General features: G+C 41.5%; 2 protein-coding genes across 11 annotated transcripts in view; one reads left to right on the top strand and one right to left on the bottom strand.

Moving 5' to 3' along the window:
• LOC132395483 (uncharacterized) overlaps positions 1-22,550 on the bottom strand; it is a 221,060-nt gene that overhangs the window by 107,315 nt on the left and 91,195 nt on the right. For 2 of the 3 annotated variants that reach the window (XR_009512625.1, XM_059972173.1), the window contains exon 1: positions 1,117-5,118. The gene's annotated coding sequence lies outside the window, so the exon portion shown is untranslated. Of the gene's footprint in view, positions 1-1,116; positions 5,119-5,552; positions 5,651-22,550 lie in introns of those variants that run through there. The other variant, XM_059972174.1, reaches the window with a different exon arrangement.
• The window catches only part of LOC132395481 (alpha-2,8-sialyltransferase 8F-like), a 98,954-nt gene that overhangs the window by 8,720 nt on the left and 67,684 nt on the right, over positions 1-22,550 (top strand). For 3 of the 8 annotated variants that reach the window (XM_059972167.1, XM_059972164.1, XM_059972166.1), the window contains exon 2: positions 6,364-6,465. The exons of the other annotated variants lie outside the window; for them this stretch is intronic. In XM_059972167.1, coding sequence (XP_059828150.1) covers positions 6,414-6,465 — 52 coding nt within the window. In that variant the 5' untranslated portion in view covers positions 6,364-6,413. The remainder of the gene's footprint in view (positions 1-6,363; positions 6,466-22,550) is intronic. 8 annotated transcript variants of the gene reach the window in all.

Genomic DNA, 22,550 nt, shown 5'->3' with positions numbered 1-22,550 from the left:
AAACTAGAATTGGTGTGGGAACCAAACTGAAGAGACTGGGGAAGAGGAGGCTGACACAGATAGAGAAAGCTTGTAGACAGTATGCGAGGGAGGATAGGCAGGTGATACGGAAAGGCCATTCTGAGACCACCTGTTTGAGATGTGTCTATTTTAATGCAAGCAGTAGTGTGAACAGAGCGGATGAGTTTAGAGCATGGATCAGTATTTGGAGATATGATGTGGTGGCCATTATAGAGACTTGAATGGCTTAGTGACAGGAATAGTTACTTCAAGGGCCAGGTTTCAGATGTTTCAGGGAGGGAGGCAAAAGAAGTGGGGGCGTGGCACTGTTGATTAGAGATAGTGCCATGGCTGCAGAAAAGGTGGATGTCATGGAGGGATTGTCTACGGAGTCTCTGTGGGTGGAGTTTAGGAACAGGAAGGGGTCAATAACTTTATTGGGTGTTTTTTATAGGCAGCTCAATAGTAACAGGGATATTGAAGAGCAGATAGGGAAACAGATCCTGGAAAGGTGTAATAATGACAAAGTTGTCGTGATGGAAGATTTTAATTTCCCAAATATCAATTGGCATCTCCCTAGAGTAGTGGTCACCAACCTTTTTAACTCCAAGATCCCCTACGTCCGACTTAGTGAAAGGCAAGATCAACCTACTAGAGAAAAAAACAGCTCAGCTTGTACTTCCAACTTGAGGCCCTTTGTTTGGGCTAACTGTATTTTAATTACATAAAATGCTTTTGCTAAACTTTCAAATTAATTTAACCAAGAACACACTGTACCTCGCACATCAAACAGGCCATAGCGACATCGAGCTCATCCTATAACACCTTGAATAAGCGGTGCTGAAGCGCTTTTGCTCAAATCAAGTTCATCAGTTTGACCACCAGTGTCATTACATGAGAAAAGTCCATGATCTTCCCAGCCAAGGGCTGCTGATGAATCACACAGTGATAATCCAGGAAGTCAGGAAAATCAGGGTCATTATGGTATAATGCTATAAAAACCAATGCACAAACCATGCACTGCTGGGGCCCCATCAGTAGAAATTGCCACCATTTTGTGAATGGGGATGTCATTTTCACGGACATTTTTTTAAAACTCATTGTAAATATCCTCACCTCTTGTTCTCTTCTTTAAGTGCAAAAGAGAGAGCAGGTCCTCTGTTGTGAAATCCTGGAAAGCCATTCTGACAAATACAACAATCTGAGCTGTTTGTATTACATCCAGGGATTCATCAAACTGTCGTGAAAAAATATTCACAGAGTGACAAATCCTTTAACACTGTCAATCCACGTCCTCCGAGCAGCATGTTTGCTTGGACTTCAACCCTGATTTCAGCTCCTCAACTTTCCTGGTATTGGTAAACTTACTGACACAGTAGTACAAGTTCCAGGGACATGCAAGCTAATGACCCCATTGTTTTTGTTTCCTATTTCTTGTACGTTGGGGAATGTTGGAATTTAAAGGGGCAGTAGGGTTGTAATGTGAGCATTATAAAGATAAGTTAATATCAGTTAGGATCACGGTAATATAGCTTCCGCTACAGAAAACTGTTTGTAAAGAGAGATTGTTTCTGGAGTTGCGGGGTTTTCCTTCTGGTCTTTTCTGCCCAGTGCGCATTAGTGAAAACCTCCGTGTGCAAATATCATTTTACTGTCCCAGATAAAGTTGTCCTTTTGGGCACGAAGTTGTCGAGTGGTCCTTTTTCAAAGCAGAAGTTACCACATATTTGCATCAAAAGGTTTATCAGGCATAATGTATTTGTGTATTTCTTTTTCTTTTTTTTTGGGATCTACTGGGAAAGTCTCAAAGATCGACTGGCTGATCACGATTGACTGGTTGGCAACCAATACCCTAGAGCAAGGGGTTTAGATCGGGTGGAGTTTGTTAGGTGCATTCAGGAAGGTTTCTTACAAAGGTTTCTACAATATGTAGATATGCCATAAAACCATATAACAATTACAGCACGGAAACAGGCCATCTCAGCCCTTCTAATCTGTGCTGAACACTTACTCTCACCTAGTCCCACCAACCTGCACTCAGCCCATAACCCTCCATTACTTTCCTGTCCATATACCTATCCAATTTTACTTTAAATGACAATATCGAACCTGCTTCTACCACGTCTACTGGAAGCTTGTTCCACACAGCTACCACTCTCTGAATAAAGAAATTCCCCCTCGTGTTACCCCTAAACTTTTGTCTCCTAACTTTCAACTCATGTCCTCTTGTTTGAATCTCCCCTACTCTCAAAGGAAAAAGCCTATCCACATCAATTCTATCTATCCCCTTCATAATTTTAAATATCTCTATCAAGTCCCTCCTCAATCTTCTACGCTCCAAAGAATAAAGAACTAACTTGTTCAACATTTCTCTGTAACTTAGGTGCTGAAACCCAGGTAACATTCTAGTAAATCTTTTCTGTACTCTCTCTCTATTTTGTTGACATCTTTCCTATAATTCGGTGACCAGAACTGTACACAATACTCCAAATTTGGCCTTAACAATGCCTTGTACAATTTTAATATTACATCCCAACTCCTATTCTCAATGCTCTGATTTATAAAGGCCAGCATACCAAAAGCTTCCTTCACCACCCAATCCACATGAGATTCCACCTTCAGGGAACTATGCACCATTATTTCCAGATCACTCTGTTCTACTATATTCTTCAATGCCCTACCATTTACCATGTATGTCCAATTTTGATTATTCTTACCAAAATGTAGCACCTCACACTTATTAGCATTAAACTCCATCTGCCAAACAACATTGGACTCAGTACAGATCCCTGAGGCACACCACTAGTCACCGGCCTCCAACCTGACAAACAGTTATCCACCACTGCTCTCAGGCATCTCTCATCCAACCACTGTTGAATCCATTTTACTACTTCAATATTAATACCTAATGACTGAACCTTCTTAACTAACCTTCCGTGCAGAACCTTGTCAAAGGCCTTACTGAAGTCCATATAGAGAACATCCACTGCTTTACCCTCGTCAACTTTCCTAATAGCCTCTTCAAAAAATTCAATAAGATTTCTCAAACGTGACCTTCTATGCACAAATCCCTGTTGACTGTTCCTAATCAGACCCTGTTTATCCAGATAATTATATATACCTACAAGAGCCTACAAGAGGAGAAGCTGTACCTGATTTGGTATTGGGAAATGACCCTGGTCAGGTTTCAAATCTCTCACTAGGAGAGCATTTTGGAGTTGGTGATCATAATTCTACCTCCTTTACAATAGTATTGGAGAGAGATAGGAACAGACAAGTTAGAAAAGTGTTTAATTGGAGTAAGGGGAATTATGAGGCTATCAGGCAGGAAATTGGAAGCTTAAATTGGAATCAGATGCTCTCAGGGAAAAGTACGGAAGAAATGTGGCAAATGTTCAGGGGATATTTGAGTGGAGTTCTGCCTAGGTACCTTCCAATGAGACAGGGAAGGTATGGTAGGGAATAGAAAGTGTGGTGTACAAAGGCTGTAATAAATCTAGTCAAGAAGAAAAGAAAAGCTTACACAAGAGCTAGGTAATGTTAGAGATCTGGAAGATTATAAGGCTAACAGGAAGGAGCTTGAGAAGGAAATAAGGAAAGCCAGTAGAAGCCATGAGATGGCCTTGGTCAGCAGGATTAAGGAAAACCCCAAGGTATTCTACAAGTATATGAAGAGCAAGAGAAAAGACGTGAAAGAATAGGACCTAACAAGTGTGACAGTGGGGAAGTGTGTATGGAACCGGAGGAAATAGCAGATGTACTTAATGAATACTTTACTTCAGTATTCACTATGGAAAAGGATTTTTGTGATTGTAGTGATGACTTGCAGCTGACTGAAAAGCTTGAGCATGTAGATATTAAGAAAGAGGATGTGCTGGAGCTTTTGGAAAGCATCAAGTTGGATAAGTTGCCGGGACCAGATGAGATGTACCCCAGGCTACTGTGGGAGCCTGATTGAATTTTTTGAGGATGTGACTAAACACATTAATGAAGAAGGAGCAGTAGATGTAGTGTATATGGTTTTCAGCAAGGCATTTGATAAGGTACCCCATGCAAGGCTTATTGAGAAAGTAAAGAGGCACGGGATCCAAGAGGTCATTGCTTTGTGGCTCCTGAACTGGCTTGCCAACAGAAGGTAAAGAGTGGTTGTAGATGGGTCTCACTCTGCATCGAGGTTGATGTGGTGTGGCTGTTCTGGGACCCTTACACTTCATGATTTTTATAAATGACCTGGATGACGAAGTGGAGGGATGGGTTAGTAAGTTTATGTCCCTTACAACAACCCACAAGAGGAGCATTCCACGTTCTGCCTGGCATCTCCACTGTCCTAAATGGGCAGAAAGAAAGAAAGAATAAATAAACACACCTTCTCATCGATACCTCAAAGATTAGATATCATTGAGCAGGTTACAAGGTCGGCACAACATTGTGGGCTTAAGGGCCTGTAATGTGCTGTAGATTTTCTATGTTGAACCAAAGCTTCAACTCCATACTCAAGCACTGCTGTGCTAAAACCAGATTTCATTTTATTGGCCCTTGCTGAGTGCTTAAATATGTGCAAACCAGCATCTACTCAGGAACTATGTCATGCAAAATGTTCTGACCCCTCCCAGCCATTTCTTTTAAACTCTCTCTCCATCTACACAAACCAATGTCTCCTTAGGACTGTGGTACACAAAATGTGCTGACTGCTCCTACTCTCTTCTGTTATATGGTTAATGTTTCAGTAGTATTTGAGTAATAGTGGAAATATGTTGTTGATGAAGCATTCTTGTTTGTTTAAGTATTTAATTACAGATTATATGTAAAATATGTGACTTGCAAATGTTGTAACACCCACATTATCACAAAATATGTGCGTAACTCCCTTAAATTAAGTACTAAGTTACACTTCCCTTTAAGGTGTCCATGTCTTTCTTACAATGAGTTAAATATTTTGGAGTTATAAAATATAACTGAACATGCTGGACATAGATAGAATTTTGAAAGAGAAAAGGAAACATATTTTGGCTGGATCACTTTTCAATTCTGAAATGTTAGCTTTCATTCTTTCTCTTGAGATGTTGCCTGATTCTCATGTATCTCTAATATTAAGGATTTTGTTCCAGATTTCCTGCAACCACAGCTTTTATTTTTTTTTTCATTTACAATGTAATAAAGTTTGTTGTTTCAAGTTTGTTCATTTCTTTAATGTTCACAGTTACCAACATGCAGTTTCACAATGCCTTTCATGTGAAGCTGCATAGGTTTGTAAAACTCAGCAGGCAACTTGTGAATGTTTGATGGCAACATGTTGTCGTAGTAATGATAGAAGAATTGGTTTCCACTTAAATCTTTGGAGAAAGGCCAGAATCCATACAACCAAACTTTGTTGCATAACTCCAGTGCTGCAGTTAGTATCATGAAACCACTAGAAAGTTGAATCTCATTCACACCTTCATCTTTCCAGAATTTACTGATGTAGTTAATATATGAAGGATTTTAAAACTCTGCCTACTGTTTTGTTTCAAAATCCTGCAGAGTGTATAAAACATTGAAGGAAAGTGACGTACAGAAGAGATGAGAAAATGCAGGCAATAGAACAAATGCTTCTCCATATGGAGCCAGAAGGTCCATAAATGGCTTTCTTCTTAAATGAAGACCTTTAAACCTGTAAAATAAATAATATTAGTTACATCAAGGCTATTAATTTCCCCATATAGTTTTGGGAAGTGAGCAGGAAAACTTGTAATCGGTGCCAAATGATTCTGGTGATTCACCCACAATTTGGAAGCTGCTAAGATGTCGTGTAAGGGAGGGGATTTCCATTCAGATACAAGCAACAACCAAAGGTGTGAATGTGAGGAAGCACAGAGTAGGATCTGATCAGGGTTGTTGCTGGGGCAAACAAAGTCCATGGGGTGGGATGGAGTTCATGTTCTGTTGAGTTCGTAAATTGATTTATTATTGTCATACATACAACGAAAAATTTGCTTTGCATACCATCCAGAAAGATTATTTCATTACAAGAGTGCACTGAGGAAGAACAAGTTAAAACAATGCTAAGCACAGAATAAGTAAAGTGATGGAAATTATGAGGGGTGATTGAAAAGTTTGTGGCCCAAGTTAGAAGGAGTCAATTTTAGAAAACCTAGAACATTTATTTTACAATATAATCCCCACCTACATATGTAGAACTGCATGTACATGTAACGAGAGTGTCTTGGACCTCCAGGTGGTCCACTGCAGGGGTGATTGGTAAGTTTGTGGCCTAATGTAGAAGGAGATGAGTTATACAGCTCTTGTTACATGCACGTGCAGTTCAACTCTTTGAAGGAAAATGCAGAAAGTTTGAAGCTAATAACTCATCTCCATCTACTTTAGGCCACAAACTTATAAATCACCCTGCTGTGGACCACTTCTGAAGGTCCAAGATGCCGACCTCTACAAAGAAGGGATCCGTAAATGCCATGACCGCTGGACCAGGTGTGTAAAAGCAGGAAAAGTAACTGTGCTAGGTTTTCTAAAATTGATTACTTCTACATTAGGCCATGAACATTTCAATCACCCCTCATAATCAAAAGCAAAGAAATGGATTACTGATTAAATATACTGTCCTCAAAGGAGGATACCAATAACTTCAGGAAGGAAGTGGAGTTTTTAGAGAGGGTGCAGAGGGGACTTACCAGGATGCTGCTTGTCTTACGAGGAAAGGATGAGCATGCTAGGGCTTTTCTCTTTGGAGTGAAAGAGGATGTGAGATGATTTGACAGGGGTGTATGAAGTGAGAAGAATCATAATAGAGTGGACAGCCAGCACTTTTCTCCCCAAGGGAAAAATGGCTCACATGAGAGAGGTGGTGCTAATGACAGATACATTTGGAACATTTGAAAGACACACAGATAGACCATACGACCATGCAACATAGGAGCAGAATTAGGCCATTTGATCCATCGTGGCTGATCCTGCTCCACCATTTCGTCATGGCTGATCCATTTTCTCTCTCAGCCCAATTGATCTGCATTCTCCCCATATTCCTTTATGCTCTGACTAATCAAAAATCCATCCACTTCTGTCTTAAACATGTCCAAAGAAATGGCCTCCATAGCTGCCTGTAGCAACAAAATTGCATAGATTCAGCATTCTCTATCTTTTGAAATCCTCCTTATCTCCATCATAAAAGGACACCCCTCTAAACTAAGGCTGTATCCTCTAGTCTTAGATTCCTGCACCACTGGAAACATCCACTCTATCAAGGCCTTTTAAAGTTCAATTGGATTCAGTGGAGCATGCCTTAAAGAAAATGCAAAAGCGGAAATCATCAGGACCAGATAACATTCTGGTCGAACTGTATGAAGCGCTAGAAGATCTTGGTGTTGAGAAATTAACAATCTTATGAATAGAATATACAACAGTGGCAAAGTAGTAGAAGATCTTTTAAAGGCAGTTTCCATTGCACTGCCAAAGAAACCAGGTGCAACAGTGTGTGGACAACACAGAACAATAAGTTAAATGAGCCACCTCAAAAATTCTACTTAGAATCATCATGCTCAGAATAAGAAACAAAATTAAACCAGAGGTAAGTGAAGAACAGTGCGACTTTGTCGAAGGCAAGGGAACAGATATAACACAACTTATATTCTCAGGAATATTAGCAAAAGTTCAATAGAAGTTTCAATATAATTATGGAGAAGGGTAGGACTGGACCCAGGGTTGAGATTTTTGATTGGAGAAAGGCTAACGTTGAGGAGATGCGAAAGGATTTAGAAAGAGTGGATTGGGACAATTTGTTTTATGAGAAGGATGTCATAGAGAAATAGAGGTCATTTAAAGGTGAAATTCTGAGGGTACAGAATCTTTAAGTTCTTGTTAGGTTGAAAGGAAAGGTTAAAAGTTTGAGGGAGTCATGGTTTTCAAGGGATATTGAAAACTTGGTTTGGAAAAAGAAAGAGATCTACAATAAATATAGGCAGCATGGAGTAAATGAGGTGCTTGAGGAACATAAGAATGTAAAAAGAATCTTAAGAAAGAACTCCGAAAAGCTAAAAGAAGATATGAGGTTGCTTTGGCAAGTAAGGTGAAAATGAATCCAAAGAATTTCTGATCTGCTTCTGTAATACTATGTAGTTCTAAATACTCTTTTGACCTTTTTTACATCTTTTCTGCAGCTTGGTGACCAAAACTGCACACAATGCTCCAAATTAAGCTTCATTAACATTTTATACAACTTCAACATAACATCCCATCTCCAGTACTCAAAACTTTAATTTATGAAGGGCAATGAGTCAAAAGCTATCTTTACAAACCTATCTATAAATTTGCCAATAAGACAACTACTACGGCAGAATTTCAGATGGTGGCAAGGAGGCATACAGATGTGAGATAGATAAACTGGATGAGTGGTGTTGCAACAACAATCTTGCACTCAAAGTCAGTAAGACCAAGGAGTTGATTGTGGGCTTCAAAATTGGCAAGTCAAGGCAACACACACCAGTCCTCACTGAGGGATCAGCAGTGGAAGGGGTGAGCAGTTCGAAATTCCTGGGAGTCAACATCATTTGGTTCCATCATCTGGTATGGAGAGTCTATTACATAGGGTCAGAAAAGCTGCAGGAAACTGTAAACTCAGTCAGCTCCATCATGGGCACTAGCACACTGCTCACAGCATCAAGGACACCTTCAAAAGGTGATGCCTCAAAAAGATATTATCCATCATTAAGGATCCCTGTCAGCCAAGACATTGCATCTTCTCATTGCTACCAACAAGAAGGAGGTACAGATGCCTAAAGACATACAAACAATGTTTCATGAACAGGCTCGACCATTGGATTTCTGAGTGGACAATGAACCTTTGCTCTCTTTGTACTACTTATTTGACCTTTTTAAGATAATTTATAGATTTTTTATTATTATATTTTGCAATGCTCTACTGTAGCAAAACAAAAGTATGCTAGTGATATTATACCTGATTCTGACTCTGATAAAGGTACAGGTATATCTTTATACATAAGCTAGCTGAGAATATAGTTGGAGTGAATATGCTGCAGGGACAGGCAGTGCAGACTAAATTGTGAATATTCATATTTGGAATATTTAAGGTGACTGTTTTAGTGGTGGTAGCGAGGTGAGGAGTCACTTATGATACTGTCATCTAGTGCAGTGGTCTACATGAAGCAATATGGGATACTTGGAAGACAGTCTGAGATCCTTGACATGATGAAAGGATTATTAAAACAAGGAAAGAACAGGCATTCAATCGCAAAGTATACAGTCCTGTTTGGCCAGTGAAGACATTAGTTGGCAGATGGAGAACGACAGTTGATTATCACCGGTTAAATAAACACATCCCTCTGTTTGCTGCCACTATTCAGAACATACTGAGCTTAGTGAAGGCAGAAGCTGTAACAGAGAGAAGCGAGGTTACTATAAGACCCAGCCTCACCATCATGATGTGGATGCCCTCAGAGGATTCTGCTCTCAGAATGGGGAGGGCATCTTAAACCTCTCTTGTAAAGTAGAAGTGGTACATTGCAAAACAAGCAGAGCCCAGAGGGAGTCAGCAAGTCACATGTCTGTGGATAGGTGTAGACAGACTATCAAGCCTCCTATTCTAGTGCCTCCCTCCCTGTTACATGGGGCATGCCAGAACACAGCTGCCTGAAGCAAACATCACATCTAGTTTACAGATTGGCTCCAGTCACTGGAAAGCCAGTGCAGAGGGGTAGAAAGCTGTTGTATTTCACTCAATCACAGAAATAACCTTATAGCAACAAGTGAAGAGGAGAGATTCCAACAGAAACCAGTTGTCTATATTAGAAGGGGGAATGGCCCAGCCCAGTATGGCAGATTGGCCATGTCTGACACTGGCCACAGCAGCGATGATTTAACTATTTGCTCACTATGACTGACACCTATTCTGATGTTAATTTCTTGTACAGCAGGTGATCAGGATCTTACTTTGAAGGGATTTCAGAAGTTAATTTTCTGCCGAGGGCCCCTAGCAATTATGGGTCTAATTTGTCAACATGACTGGACTGCCCAAGAAGCCATTCATCAAATACTTGTCTAGACTGATAAATATCCAATTTGTCAGTATAGAATCGTGCCTAATGGAATGGTGAGGATCTAGGCAGAGGCAAGGCATGGATAATGGCAGAGGCGAGGTGAGGCTCCAGGACGAGGCAAGGGGAGGCTCCAGGTCAAGGCGAGGATCCAGGCAGAGGCGAGACAAGGGGAGGCGAGGATCCAGGCAGAGGCGAGGCTCCAGGCAGAGGCAAGGGGAGACGAAGCTCCAGGCAGAGGCAAGGTGAGGCAAAGCTCCAGGCAGAGGCAAGGGGAGACGAAGCTCCAGGCAGAGGCAAAGGTGAGGCAAAGCTCCAGGCAGAGGCAAGGGGAGACAAAGCTCCAGGCAGAGGCAAAGGTGAGGCAAAGCTCCAGGCAGAGGCGAGGTGAGGCAAAGCTCCAGGCAGAGGCGAGGCGAGGCGAAGCTCCAGGCAGAGGCGAGGTGAGGCAAAGCTCCAGGCAGAGGCAAAGGTGAGGCAAAGCTCCAGGCAGAGGCAAGGGGAGACGAAGCTCGAGGCAGAGGCAAGGTGAGACGAAGCTCCTGGCAGAGGCAAGGGGAGACGAAGCTCCAGGCAGAGGCAAGGTGAGACGAAGCTCCAGGCAGAGGCAAAGGTGAGGCAAAGCTCCTGGCAGAGGCAAGGGGAGACGAAGCTCCTGGCAGAGGCAAGGTGAGACGAAGCTCCAGGCAGAGGCAAGGGGAGACGAAGCTCCAGGCAGAGGCAAGGGGAGACGAAGCTCCAGGCAGAGGCAAAGGTGAGGCAAAGCTCCTGGCAGAGGCAAGGGGAGACGAAGCTCCTGGCAGAGGCAAGGGGAGACGAAGCTCCTGGCAGAGGCAAGGTGAGACGAAGCTCCAGGCAGAGGCAAGGTGAGACAAAGCTCCAGGCAGAGGCAAGGGGAGACGAAGCTCCAGGCAGAGGCGAGGTGAGACGAAGCTCCAGGCAGAGGCAAGGCGAGGCGAAGCTCCTGGCAGAGGCGAGGTGAGACGAAGCTCCAGGCAGAGGCAAGGGGAGACGAAGCTCCAGGCAGAGGCAAGGTGAGACGAAGCTCCAGGCAGAGGCAAAGGTGAGACGAAGCTCCTGGCAGAGGCAAGGGGAGACGAAGCTCCAGGCAGAGGCAAGGTGAGGCAAAGCTCCTGGCAGAGGCGAGGCGAGGCGAAGCTCCAGGCAGAGGCAGGGTGAGGCAAGGCTCCAGGCAGAGGCAAGGTGAGACGAAGCTCCTGGCAGAGGCGAGGCGAGACGAAGCTCCAGGCAGAGGCAAGGTGAGACGAAGCTCCAGGCAGAGGCAAGGTGAGACGAAGCTCCAGGCAGAGGCGAGGCGAGACGAAGCTCCAGGCAGAGGCGAGGCGAGGCGAAGCTCCAGGCAGAGGCGAGGTGAGACGAAGCTAAAGGCAGAGGCAAAGGTGAGGCAAGGCTCCAGGCAGAGGCAAGGTGAGACGAAGCTAAAGGCAGAGGCAAAGGTGAGGCAAGGCTCCAGGCAGAGGCAAGGTGAGGCGAAGCACCAGGCAGAGGCGAGGCGAGGCGAAGCTCCTGGTAGAGGCGAGGCGAGGCGAAGCTCCAGGCAGAGGCGAGGCGAGGCGAAGCTCCAGGCAGAGGCGAGGCGAGGCGAAGCTCCAGGCAGAGGCGAGGCGAGGCGAAGCTCCTGGTAGAGGCGAGGCGAGACGAAGCTCCAGGCAGAGGCGAGGCGAGACGAAGCTCCAGGCAGAGGCGAGGCGAGGCGAAGCTCCAGGCAGAGGCGAGGCGAGGCGAAGCTCCAGGCAGAGGCGAGGCGAGGCGAAGCTCCAGGCAGAGGCGAGGCGAGGCGAAGCTCCAGGCAGAGGCGAGGCGAGGCGAAGCTCCAGGCAGAGGCGAGGCGAGGCGAAGCTCCAGGCAGAGGCGAGGCGAGGCGAAGCTCCAGGCAGAGGCGAGGTGAGGCAAAGCTCCAGGCAGAGGCGAGGTGAGACGAAGCTCCTGGCAGAGGCAAGGCGAGGCGAAGCTCCAGGCAGAGGCGAGGCGAGGCGAAGCTCCAGGCAGAGGCGAGGCGAGGCGAAGCTCCAGGCAGAGGCGAGGCGAGGCGAAGCTCCAGGCAGAGGCGAGGCGAGGCAAAGCTCCAGGCAGAGGCAAGGTGAGACGAAGCTCCTGGCAGAGGCAAGGTGAGGCGAAGCTCCAGGCAGAGGCAAGGGGAGACGAAGCTCCAGGCAGAGGCAAGGTGAGGCGAAGCTCCAGGCAGAGGCAAGGTGAGGCAAAGCTCCTGGCAGAGGCAAGGTGAGGCAAAGCTCCTGGCAGAGGCGAGGCGAGGCGAAGCTCCAGGCAGAGGCAAGGTGAGGCAAAGCTCCAGGCAGAGGCGAGGCGAGGCTGCGCCGAAGACACTGCGCCCCTCTGACTCCAATGACTACAGACCGGTGGCATTGACCTCCCACATCATGAAGACCCTGGCGAGACTTGTTCTGGAGCAGCTCCGGCCTATGGTTAGGCCACACTTAGACCCCCTCCAGTTCGCCTATCAGCCCCGACTAGGAGTTGAGGATGCCATCGTCTACCTGCTGGACCGTGTCTACGCCCACCTGGACAAGCCGGTGAGCACTGTGAGAGTCATGTTTTTTGACTTCTCCAGTGCGTTCAACACCATCCGCCCTGCTCTGCTGGGTGAGAAGCTGACAGTGATGCAGGTGGATGCTTCCCTGGTGTCCTGGATTATTGATTACCTGACTGGCAGACCACAGTACGTGCGCTTGCAACACTGTGTGTCAGACAGAGTGGTCAGCAGTACTGTGGCTCCACAGGGGACTGTCCTGTCTCCCTTTCTCTTCACCATCTACACCTTGGACTTCAACTACTGCACAGAGTCTTGGCATCTTCAGAAGTTTTCTGATGACTCTGCCATATTTGGATGCATCAGCAAGGGAGATGAGGCAGAGTACAGGGCTACAGTGGGAAACTTTGTCACATGGTGCAAGTAGAATCATCTGCAGCTTAATGTGAAAAAGACTAAGGAGCTGGTGGTGGACCTGAGGAGGGCCAAGGCACCGGTGACTCCTGTTTCCATCGAAAGGGTTAGTGTGGACATGGTGGAGGATTACAAGTACCTGGGGATACGAATTGACAATAAACTAGAATGGTCAAAGAACACGGAGGCTGTCTACAAGAAGGGTCAGAGCCGTCTCTATTTCCTGAGGAGACTGAGGTCCTTAGCATCTGCGGGACAATGCTGAGGATGTTCTACGAGTCCATGGTGGCCAGTGCTATCATGTTTGTTGTTGTGTGCTGGGGCAGTAGGCTGAGGGTTGCAGACACCAACAGAATCAACAAACTCATTCATAAGGCCAGTGATGTTGTGGGGGTGAAACTGGACTCTCTGACAGTGGTGCCTGAAAAGAGGATGCTGTCCAAGTTGCATGCCATCTTGGACAATGTCTCCCATCCACTCCATAATGTACTGGTTAGGCAGTTTGTACATTCTGCCAGAGACTCATTTCCACCGAGATGCAACACTGAGCGTCATAGGAAGTCATTCCTGCCTGTAACCATCAAACTTTACAACTCCTCCCTCGGAGTGTCAGACACTCCAAGCCAATAGGCTGGTCCTGGATTTATTTCCACTTGGCATAATTTACTTATTATTATTTAATTATTTTTGGTTTTATTTTGCTATATTTCTACTCTATTCTTGGTTTGTTCAACTGTAATGAAACCCAATTTCCCTTGGGATTAATAAAGTATGTCTGTCTGTTTGTTCACGTGAATACTGAAGCAAGGTATTCATTTAGGACCTCCCCAAACTCCTCTGCCTCCAGGCACTTGTTGCCTTCTTTATCCTTTAGCAGCCCTACCTTCATTCTTGTCATCCTTTTGTCCTTCACATACACATAGAACGCCTTAGGGTTCTTCTTAATCCTACATGCCAAGGCCTTCTCATGCCCCCTTGGAGCTCTCCTAAGTCCTTTCTTAAGCTCCTTCCTGGCTACCATATATTTCTCATGAGACCCTCCTGCTTCCTGCTTCCTTTTGACACGTTGCCTCACTTGTTTCGTCAGCCATGATCTCCTTTTCCTACCATTTTTTCCTTGTCTCAGTAGGACAATCCTGAACCCAGTACAAGTGGTCCCAAAACTTCCTCCACATTACTTCTGTGCTTTCACCCTTGAACATCTGTTTCCAATTTACTCTCAATAGTTCCAGCCTCATCCCTTCACAGTTAGCCCTTCCCCAGTAAAGCACTTCCCCAGTTTGTCTGTTTTTATCCTTTTCCATTGCTATGCTGAAGCTAAGGGAGTTGCGGTCACTCTCACCAAAATGCTCCCCCACCAGGAGGTCTGTCACCTGACCAGGTTCATTACCCAGAACTAGATCTAGTATGGCCTCTCCTCTCGTCGGCCGGTCCACATACTGTGTCAGGAATCTTTCTTGAATACACCTGACAAATTCAGCCCCATCTAACCCCCTTGCAGTAAGGTGGTGCCAGTCAATATGCAGGAAGTTGAAATCACCCGTAACTACTACCCTGTATTTCCTGCACCATTCTAAAATCTGCCTGCTTATCTGCTCCTCAGTGTCCCGAGGGCTATTTGGGGGCCTATAGACTACTCCCAGCACAGGGATTGATCCCTTTCTATTTCTGACTTCCACCCACACCAACTTAGTGGACACTCCCTTTGCAGCATCCTCCCTTTCTATAGTCGAGATACTATCCCTGAACAATAATGCTACTCCCCACCCCTGCCCATTTCTACCTCCCATCCTATTCCTTTTAAAACACCTAAACCCTGCATCAGCCTATCCTGCCCTTCCTCCTGCCAAGTTTCAGTAACGGCCACAACTTCATAGTTCCACATACTGATCCATGCTCTAAGTTCATCCCCTTTATTCCTAATACTCCTAGCTTTGAAATCAACACATTTCAACCACTCTAACTGGCCATATTTATGTTTTGTCCCCTGCCTGTCCTTCCTCACCAATTCAGAACACATAGCATCATGCCTTTGTCCTTCTACCCTAATCTCTGCACTCACATTTTGATTCTCACCCCGCTGCCAAACTAGTTTAAACCCTCCCCACAGCTCTAGCAAACCTGCCCACCAGGATATTGGTCCTTTTCCAGTTCAGGTGCAGCCCGTCCTTTTTGTACAGGTCAGACCTTCCCCAGAAGAGATCCCAATGATTCAGAAATTTGAACCCCTGTCACCTGCACCAACCCTTCAGCCATGCATTCATCTGCCATAACTTCCTGTTCCTACCCTCTCTGTCTCATAGCAGAGGCAGCAATCCCGAGATTACCACCCTCGAGGTCCTGCTTTTTAACATCTTTCCTAACTCCCTGTATTCCTTCTTCAGGACCTCACCCTACTCTTATCTATGTCATTGGTCCCCATGTGGACCACGACATCTGGCTGCTCACCCTCTCTCCTGAGAATACCAAGAACTCAATCTGTGATAACGCGGACCCTGGCACCAGGAAGGCAACAGACCATCCGGGATTCTTGATCTCTCCCACAGAACCTCTTATTTGTCCCCTTAACTTTCAAATCCCCTGTCACTACTGCTCTCTTCTTTTGCATCCTTCCTTTGTGAGCAGAGGGTCCAGTCTCAGTGCCAGAGATGTGACCACTACAATTTGTTCCTGGTAGGTCATCCTCACCAACAGTATCCAAAACAGTATACTTATTGTTGATGGGAACAGCCACAGAGGTGCTCTGCTCTTTCTGTCTATTCCACTTCCCTCTCCTGACAGTCACCCAGTTACCTGCCTCCTGACTTTTAGGGTGACTGTCTCCCTGAAACTCTAATCTTTTACTGCCTCTGCCTCCCGAATGACCCGAAGTTCAACCACCTCCAGCTCCAGTTCCCTAACTCGGTTTGCAGCTGAATGAATCTTTTGTAGGTGTAGTCATCAGAGACAATTGTGCTGTTCCTGACTTTCCACATCTTACAATCTGAGCACTGGACTGCCCTGTCTAATGCCTCCATTAGCAACTCCTAAGTTAATTGAATTAATTAAAGAAACTTACCCGGCTTCACCTCATTGGGAGCAAGCTTGCCCTCCACTTCTTCGCCCCGAAGCCTTCTGAGTCAAAGCCTCAAAGCTCCACTCCTTCACTTGCCCACTAACTCACTTACCTTCCTTTTGTTGGCAGTGTTGCCACACATTGAGCCAAAGAGAAACATAGATTGCACAAGTGAATTGTTTCTCAAGCCTTCCAATCACTCACAAGTCTGTTCCTCTTCCCAACAGTCGTCGATAAAGTAAGTCATGTTCCCAGTGAAGAGCAGCTGAATTACAGTCATAGATTAATATAGCAAAGAATCAGGCCTTTTATCACAACTGCTCCACATCAGCCATCCTGCTAGTCCCAGTTATCCATGTCTGGTGCATAATATTCTATACCCCTCCGCTCCATGTACCTAACCAAATGCCTCTTTTTTAAATAAACTTTTTTATTGAGTTTTCAAATAATTACAGAAATAAAAGAAAATATATGAAAAAAAATATATATACCCTACCCCCCTGCCCTTAAACCCTCCCCCCTAACATCCCTATATAAAAAAGAAAGAAAGAAAGGAAAAAAAAAGAAAGAGTGCCTGGATATTGGAAGATCCCCACATGCTCCATGGAGTTCGTAATAACTTTAGTATATATATTTATTTCTTTCCCCGAATAACCAATCATTTCATCTTCGGAGCACCTATATACTTAATCCTGCCTTTTGTAAATAAGGGCGCCAAATTTTCAAAAACGTTTCATATTTATCTCTTAAATTGTAAGTAATTTTTCAAGTGGAATACAGCCATAAATTTCCTTCTTCCTTCCAATGATCTATACTTAAGTATGTATCCAGTTTCCAAGTAACTGCAATAGCCTTTTTGGCTACTGCCAATGCAATTTTTATAAATTCTTTCTGATATTTATTCAATTTGGGTTTTGGTTTTATCCCTTCAATATCGCCTAGTAAAAATAATATTGGATTATGTGGAAGTTGTGTACAATAATTTTTTTCCAATAAAACTCTTAAATTTGTCCAAAAAGGTTGAATTTTAGAACAAGACCAAGTAGAATGTAAAAAAGTACCGATTTCTTGGTTACATCGGAAACACTGATTGGTTAAATTTGGGTTTAATTAATTTATTTTTTGTGGTGTAATATATAATTGATGTAAAAAAATTATATTGTACTAATCTTAACCGGTCATTTATTGTATTTGTCATTATCAAGACATAGTCTTGACCAATTTGTTTCTTCAATTTTAATATTCAAGTCACTTTCCCATTTTTGTCTTGACTTATGGACTCCTTGTTTAATTGCCTGTTTTTGAATCAAGTTATACATACAAGAGATAAATTTTTTAATCTTTCCTTTTTGAATTAAAGTTTCTATTTCATTAGATTTCGGCAATAACATTGTTTGACCTAATTTTTCTCTTAAATAAGCTCTTAGTTGGAAGTAACAAAAAAGAGTATTGTTTGATACTTTATACTTATTCTTTAATTGATCAAATAACATTAATATACCTCCTTCAAAACAATTTCCTATATATCTAATCCCTTTTTGAAACCAATTATATAAAAGTTGATTATCCATTGTAAAAGGAATAAGTCTATTTTGAATTAAAGATCTCTTTGCTAATAAAGATTTCTTTGTCTCATCATCAACATTTATCTTATTCCATAAGTTAATCAAATGCTTTAAGACAGGAGATTGTTTCTTTTCCCATATCCATTTAGATTCCCATTTATATATAAAATCTTCTGGGGTATTTTCTCCTATTTTATCTAGTTCTATTCTAATCCATGCCAGTCCATCTTTCTCAAAAAAAAAAAGATGCAATAAATCTAAGTTGGTTTGCTTTATAATAATTCTTAAAATTTGGAAGTTGTAACCCTCCTAGATCAAATTTCCATGTCAATTTTTCCAACGATATTCTTGACATCTTACCTTTCCAAATAAACTTCCTCACATATTTGTTTAACTCTTGAAAAAACTTCTGTGGTAGTTGTATTGGTAGTGATTGAATTAAGTATTGTAGTCTAGGGAATATATTCATTTTTATGGTATTTACTCTACCTACTAATGTTATTGGTAATACCATCCATTTATCAAAATCTTCTTGAATTTTTTTCAGTAATGGTAAGTAATTTAATTTATATAAGTTCTTTATATCATTATCAACTCTTATACCTAAATATTTTATACCATTTGTCAGCCATCTAAATTGAGTAAGTAATTGACATTGACTATAATCTACTTTAGTAAGAGGTAAAATTTCACTTTTATCCCGATTTATTTTATAACCTGATATTTTCCCATATTCTTCTAATCTATAGGATAATTTATGCATCGAGTGCAATGGGTTTGTTAAATAAAGCAGAACATTATCAGCAAATAAGTTAATCTTGTATTCTTCCTGATTAACTCTGAAACCCTTAATATCTGGGTCCATTCTAATTAATTCAGCTAATGGCTCTATCGCCAACATGAATAAAGCAGGTGATAATGGACAACCTTGCCTAGTTGACCTTGTTAGCTGAAATGGTGTTGAAATTTGACCATTTGTCACTACTTTAGCTTTGGGATTAGTATTTAAGGTTTTAATCCATTTTGGAAAAGATACACCTAATCCATATTTTTCCAATACTTTAAATAAAAAATCCCATTCCAATCTATCAAATGCTTTTTCTGTATCCAAAGCAACTGCCACACTCATTTCCTCCCTCTTTTGAGCCAAATGAATTATACTAAATAACCGAGTTACATTATCTGCCAATTGTCTGTTTTTAATAAATCCTGTTTGATCCATATGTACTAATTTTGGTAAGTATTTAGATAATCTGTTAGATAAGATTTTTGCTATTATTTTATAATCAGTATTTAATAAAGAAATAGGTCTATATGATGCTGGCTTTAAAAGATCTCTATCTTTTTTTGGCAATACTATTAAAATAACTGTCGAAAAAGATTCTGGGTTTATGCGTTCTTTCCGCTTGATGTATTAACTCCATAAAAGGAGGAATTAATAAATCTTTAAACTTTTTATAAAATTCAGGCAGAAAACTATCTTCTCCTGGAGATTTATTACTTTGAAGTGATCCTAGAGCTTCTTCGACCTCTTTCAATGTAAAAGGCATATCTAATCCCTTCTGTTCTTCTGTATTTAATTTTGGAAGAGTGATTTGTGATAAAAACCTTTCTATCTTGACATTATCATTTTGTGATTCTGATTTATACAACTCAGAATAAAAATTCTTAAAAGTTTCATTAATTTCTAAAGGTTTATAAGTAATTTTATTTACTTTTGTTTGAATTGCATTTATTGTTTTAGAAGTCTGGTCTGTTTTTAACTGCCATGCAAGGACCTTATGTGATCTTTCACCTAGTTCATAATATCTCAGTTTAGCTCCCATAATTGCTTTTTCTGTTCGATATGTCTGGAGTGTATTATATTGTAACTTCTTATTAATAAGTTGTCTTCGTTTTTCTTCTGTCATATTTCTTTGAGATTCTTTTTCTAATTTTGTAATCTCTTTTTCCAATTGATCTACTTCTATCATATATTCCTTCTTAATTTTAGAAGTATAACATTATCTGACCTCTCAAATTTGCCTTCATTGCTTCCCACAATATGAATTTATCATCAACTGAATGTGAATTTGTATCTAAAAAGAACTGAATCTGCTTTTTCATAAAATCACAAAAATCTTGACGTTTTAGTAACATTGAATTAAATCTCCATCTACAAATTAATTCCTCTTCGTCTGTCATTATCATTGTCATTATCAAAGGAGAATGATCTGACAATATTCTCGCTTTATATTCCACATTTTCCACTCTATCTTGAATATTCATTGATAATAGGAAAAAATCTATCCTTGAATATGTTTTATATCTATTTGAATAAAATGAGTAATCTCTTTCTTTTGGATTAATTCTTCTCCATATATCAATCAAGTTTAAGTCTTTCATCAATGATAGAGTTAATTTTAATACTTTTGCTTTTGTGACAATCTTTGTTGATCTATCTAAAACTGGATCTAGACAAAAGTTAAAATCTCCACCTATTAATATTTTGTCATATGCGTTAGCCAAATTCAAAAAGACCTCTTGTATAAATTTTACACCATTTTCATTTGGTGCATAAATAGTCATGAGTCCATAGTTCTGAAAAAAAATATGTATAATTACATATCTCCCTGCCGAATCAATTAATATGTTTTGTATTTTAATTGGTAAATTTTTATTAACCAAAATTGCAACTCCTCTCGCCTTTGAATTAAATGAAGCTGCAATAACATTTCCAACCCAGTCTGTTTTTAATTTCTGTTCTTTGTCTGTTAAATGTGTTTCTTGTAAAAAAGCTATATCTATTTTCATTTTTTTAATGTATGTTGAAATTCTTTTTCTTTTTACTAGTCCATTAAGCCCATTAACATTAAAACTTTAAAAATTCAGTACATTAGTCATTATTTTTAATTATGTTACCCCAAACTATAATAATACCTAATCTTTCAACTTTCGTGGTATCTTGGGAAATCTTTTAAAAATTCTCCATGTTGCTATGTGTGTCCCCACCGATCATCCAGGCAGAAAGATAGAAAAATAGAGTATAAAGAAAAAAACAAAATACCCCCCTACTAATGTTGTGAAAAAAAGGAACACAACATTACCCCCATTACGGGTAATGGCAATCGCCGTGATTACACATGTGAATCCCGCAGTAACCAATCCAAAGCTCCCCAGCCCCCCCACAACATAAAAAAGTATATATATAAGAAGAAAAAAATACTATTCTCAATTAGTATTTCTGAAATTTTGCTTTTCTCCCCTGTATCATCCTTAAATGTCCATCACTTCCATTCACTGTCTCTATCTTCATCTTTAATCCATTACGCTTGGACGTCTCTATGTGTAATTAGCGAATAAATGCAAGTTTTTGTGTGAACTCCTCCACTTCTCGATAATCGGTAAAATATCTTTTTTTTCCCTCCTCCAAAAAAGTTATCAGTGTTGCTGGGTGACGCATTATAAATTTATAACCCTTTTCCCATAAGACTTTTCTCGCTGGGTTAAATTCCTTCTTTCTCTTCAAAAGGTTATAACTTATATCAGGATAAAAAAGAACTGCCTTCCCTGCTATCATCAATGGCCCATTTCTCTTTTTGGCACATTGGGCAGCTGCCTTCAAATTCTTTTCTTTATCTTGGTATCGTAATCATCTTATCAAAATTGATCGTGGATTTTGATCAGCTTGAGATCTTGACCTTAAGGCTCTATGAGCCCTTTCAATCTCAATTGGAGTTTCTCATTCCATTTCCAATTTTTCAGGGATCCATTTTTGAAAAAAAATTATTGGATCTTCTCCTTCTCTATCTTCTTTAAGTCCAACAATTTTAATATTGTTTCATCTACTAAAATTTTCAAGCTTATCAATTTTTTCCATAAATTGTTTTCTTTCTGATGTTCAGGCAGTAGTATCATTTTCCATTTTATTCATTCTTTGTTCATTCAACTATGTCTTCTGTTGTAGTTTCCAAGTCTATAATTCTCTTTTCCATTTTTTCCTGTCTTTTTGTCATTTTATCAAGCATCATCTCCATATTTGTCATTTTTCTTTTGATTACTTTTAATGCGCCTAATTTACGCATTATTTGCATCAAAGTCTTTTCTATATTTCCAGAAAAACTTTTGCCTCCATCTTCATCTGATTTTTCCAGAGAATCTGACTCTCTCAGATTCACTTTCACTTTCGGTTTCAGTCGTAACTGGGATTTGTAGTTCTGGTTGCTCCCGTTTGCGTATGCTCCTTCCTTCACGTTTGCACAGTTCTCGTTGATCTTTTTCTTTAGAAATGGTCGATGTTGCTGCAGTTTCCTGTTCTGTATCGCCGGTGGTACAATGTACCTGAGCCCGCGGTTCTTTGGCAGAAGTGGGCTTGATTCTGTTCCAACTTGCGTTGCCTTCACGGTACTAGTTTTCTTCATCTTCTGTTTGTGAGGCATAACTTGAAACAATCCGGAGTAGTTTATAAGTAACTTTTAGAAAGTATTGACTAACTTTTCTTCACTTAAACATTAATTTATTGGTTTTTTTACGGGAGAGCTGGGTTCCAGCATCTCGATCCTACGTCATCACGTGACGTCCCCCACCAAATGCCTCTTAAATGTTGCTAATGTACCTGCATCAACCATCTCTTCTAGTAGCTCACTAACTTTGACGTGGAGAAGTTACCTCACAGGTCTCTTTCAGATCTCTCCTCTTATGCCTGTGGCCTTTAGGTTTGTGTTGTGGTAGTTATTAGGTTAATCCTATGCTAGCTAGTTAACCGCTCCCACATGAGATAAGTTCATTTAATGCACAAGTAGTGTTATCCACAAAGTTTATTTGAATAGAGTGCTTACTGCTGGTGTTTTCATATGCTCTGCACCTTCGTTAATGAACACAACAATTTGAACTCCCCAATGCTGGGATAAAGACTATGTCCATCCACCTTATTTATTTATTTATTTAAAGATACAGGTGGAGTAGGTCCTTCAAACTGTGTCACCCAG

The sequence above is a fragment of the Hypanus sabinus genome, chromosome 6 (assembly GCF_030144855.1).
Source record: "Hypanus sabinus isolate sHypSab1 chromosome 6, sHypSab1.hap1, whole genome shotgun sequence".
Taxonomy (NCBI): Eukaryota; Metazoa; Chordata; class Chondrichthyes; order Myliobatiformes; family Dasyatidae; genus Hypanus; species Hypanus sabinus.
The sequence above is the reverse complement of the archived record's forward strand: the minus strand, read 5'-3'. Positions and strand labels throughout refer to the sequence as shown.